General features: G+C 43.0%; 1 protein-coding gene across 1 annotated transcript in view; it reads left to right on the forward strand.

Annotated features, from left to right (window-relative positions):
- LOC104512638 (disheveled-associated activator of morphogenesis 2-like) overlaps positions 1-1184 on the forward strand; it is a gene marked incomplete at both ends in the record, with an annotated part of 36229 nt that extends 35045 nt beyond the window's left edge. Inside the window, one exon of the mRNA XM_010155694.1 lies at positions 1053-1184. Coding sequence (XP_010153996.1) covers positions 1053-1184 — 132 coding nt within the window. The remainder of the gene's footprint in view (positions 1-1052) is intronic.
- Positions 1185-2472: the final 1288 nt, after the last annotated feature.

Genomic DNA, 2472 nt, shown 5'->3' on the forward strand with positions numbered 1-2472 from the left:
TCATTCCCACTGATTATTCAGCTAAGAATAAAGATGAGGCCCAGATTACCATTTCATTGTCCCCATGAGACTGTCACACTGCACACAAGCCAAGCGCAGGCATGGGAGACTGTCAGTCTTACTGTAACTTAGTCATTTTGAGGAGTTCCGTAGCTCTTTCAGTGCCACAGACGTGGTGAATAGAGTAAGGGAAGAGATAGAATGTATAATTTTGGCCTAAAACTAAAAAAACTTGAGTCAGAAAGACAGAATCTTGCAAATTAAGAATCTGAAAAATCCTCTCGTTTTTCTTTCTGTAGGTAGCAGACAAATAGAACTTAGTTTCCTGTGGTTTTATGTATTTTTATTTTATTTTATTTTTCCATAAATCTTCTTAGCACAATAGCCCCAGTTTATAACTGTGACTTCTATGACATCCAACCTAGTGCTTATTGGTTTAGCAGGGTTCTGAAGAATGTTGTACCTGGCATCTTTCTGCTTGTTCTTCAGATGTCTTTTTGCTGCCCGCCTAGTCTTTTTGGAGAACTAAAGGGGTGCTCCAAGGCTAGGAACTATATAGGTTTTTCACCCATGTACACATTCCCCCAAGTATATAGCCTTTTGAGCCACCATGGGAAGACAAGATGGAGGGAAACTCGCTAATAAAAATTCCAAACGCGCTTGCTATGCAGTCGAAGTTCTTGATTATTTGTCATTCTGCATAGGAGGGAAAAAAAATCATTTCAGGTATTTCATACTTAAATTGTAAAGTTGCTTTGGAAATTTAACATGTTGATAGCTTTCTTGGGAGTGGTGGTTGTTTGAGGATATAGGGAACTGTAACTAAGACCTTCCTTCACCCCACCTTAACCTTCTGTCTCATGCTGAAAACCCAAAACCTTTGAATTAGGGAGAAAGTGGTTTTGGAGTTACAGCTCTGGGTGAATGTGTGCAGAGTGGGAGAACAGCATGCTCTGCACGGAGTGAAATAGATGGGCTTCCCTGCTCCCTTCCTTGCCAGCAAGGAATCTTTGACGCTTGCCTGTCTATATCTCTTGCATCTTCTCTTTCAGGAACTGGATTATCAGAAGAGACGGATGCGGGAATCAGGGGACAGGTTTGTTCCCGTCATGAGCGATTTCATCACTGTGGCCAGTTTCAGCTTCTCAGAGTTGGAAGACCTTCTCAACGAGGCTAGAGACAAGGTACAAATACCTTTTGAGGTGTTTGGGGCTTCACTGACTCTGTTAAAAGCCTGAATCAAAATGGAAGCAGCAATTTCAGATGCTGGGACTGTAGTGAAGACTACAGTAGACACTGAAAGTGGTTTGGGCTGAAGTTTCTGACTTTTCCTAATCGGGTATAAAGCACTTTAGAATATTAACAGAAGATTCAATGCTCTTGTCCCCTTCTTGCTAATCTTTCTTAATATTATCCATGTGTGGCGTGGAATTGTGATGGCAATGTCTGTACCAGGATACTACACCATGCTGTGGTGTTGCAGTGACTTAAGCAAGCTCTCAGAGGTCCTTTGGTGATTAGCGATAGTGACCTCATGCTTTTTACCTTCTGCGTATGACTGTGTCCCACCCTGCTCATTCAGCCGGGGACGTTTGTGCTTCTTTCCTTTGAAAATGCACCTCTGGGTATTTTGGTAACCCTGAATACCTGATCTTTCCCAGTTACGCTTCTCTGTTACTGTTTGTATTTCATTGCAAGGATAGAAATCCCAAACACGCGTGGATTGTCTGATGTTCTTGGATCATTCTCACACAGCCAGCACCATGTGCGTGTTACTCTTCAGGTGCTGCTGTGATCATTTTGTCCTTTCACTGTCTGCACCTCCGTTACCAGCTTTGTACAACTAAGGAGGTGCTTGTTCTCTGCTGATGATTGGAGTCTGGCACTAAGCCCTCTGTCTCTCAGCTGAATGAGGAAGAATTTATATGAGAAGATCATAAGCATATGAAAATGTTTAGAGAAGAGCACGGTCTAAAGTAAACTATATGTAATGGCAAATCTGCCCTTGTTGGCTGGCATGTTAAAAGTGCTTGGCTTCATGAAGCAAACCCATTATTTCTCTTGGATTGAATTGTTTCCACTGCTGGTGTCAGTCCTCGCAGCGTTCAGCGACCTATTGCATTATTAATGCAACCTGTACCGTTAGGTTGGTAGGTCTTAGATTTTGAAGGACAGGCAAAATAGAGGCTGAGGATCCGAACACTAAGACTCCTCACTCATCCGGTCGCTCTGCAGTCACGTCATTCTGTAGTTCAAAAGCATTTCCTCGCTGTTGAGATAAGGTTGGTAATACTGACTCGCAGCTGTGAACACCAGGGCTACGGGCTGGCAGACAGAGCTGCCCTGGCAAATGCCAGTGGGGCAGTAGTTGCTATGGCACTCAGAAGGCAAGTCTGAGTAGTCTCACACTTGTTACTGTTATGAGGAAATTTTGTGGAGAATAATGTGCCTAATTTTTTCATTGTTGTATTG

The sequence above is a fragment of the Eurypyga helias genome, unplaced genomic scaffold (genome assembly GCF_000690775.1).
Source record: "Eurypyga helias isolate BGI_N326 unplaced genomic scaffold, ASM69077v1 scaffold12627, whole genome shotgun sequence".
NCBI classification, from domain to species: domain Eukaryota; kingdom Metazoa; phylum Chordata; class Aves; order Eurypygiformes; family Eurypygidae; genus Eurypyga; species Eurypyga helias.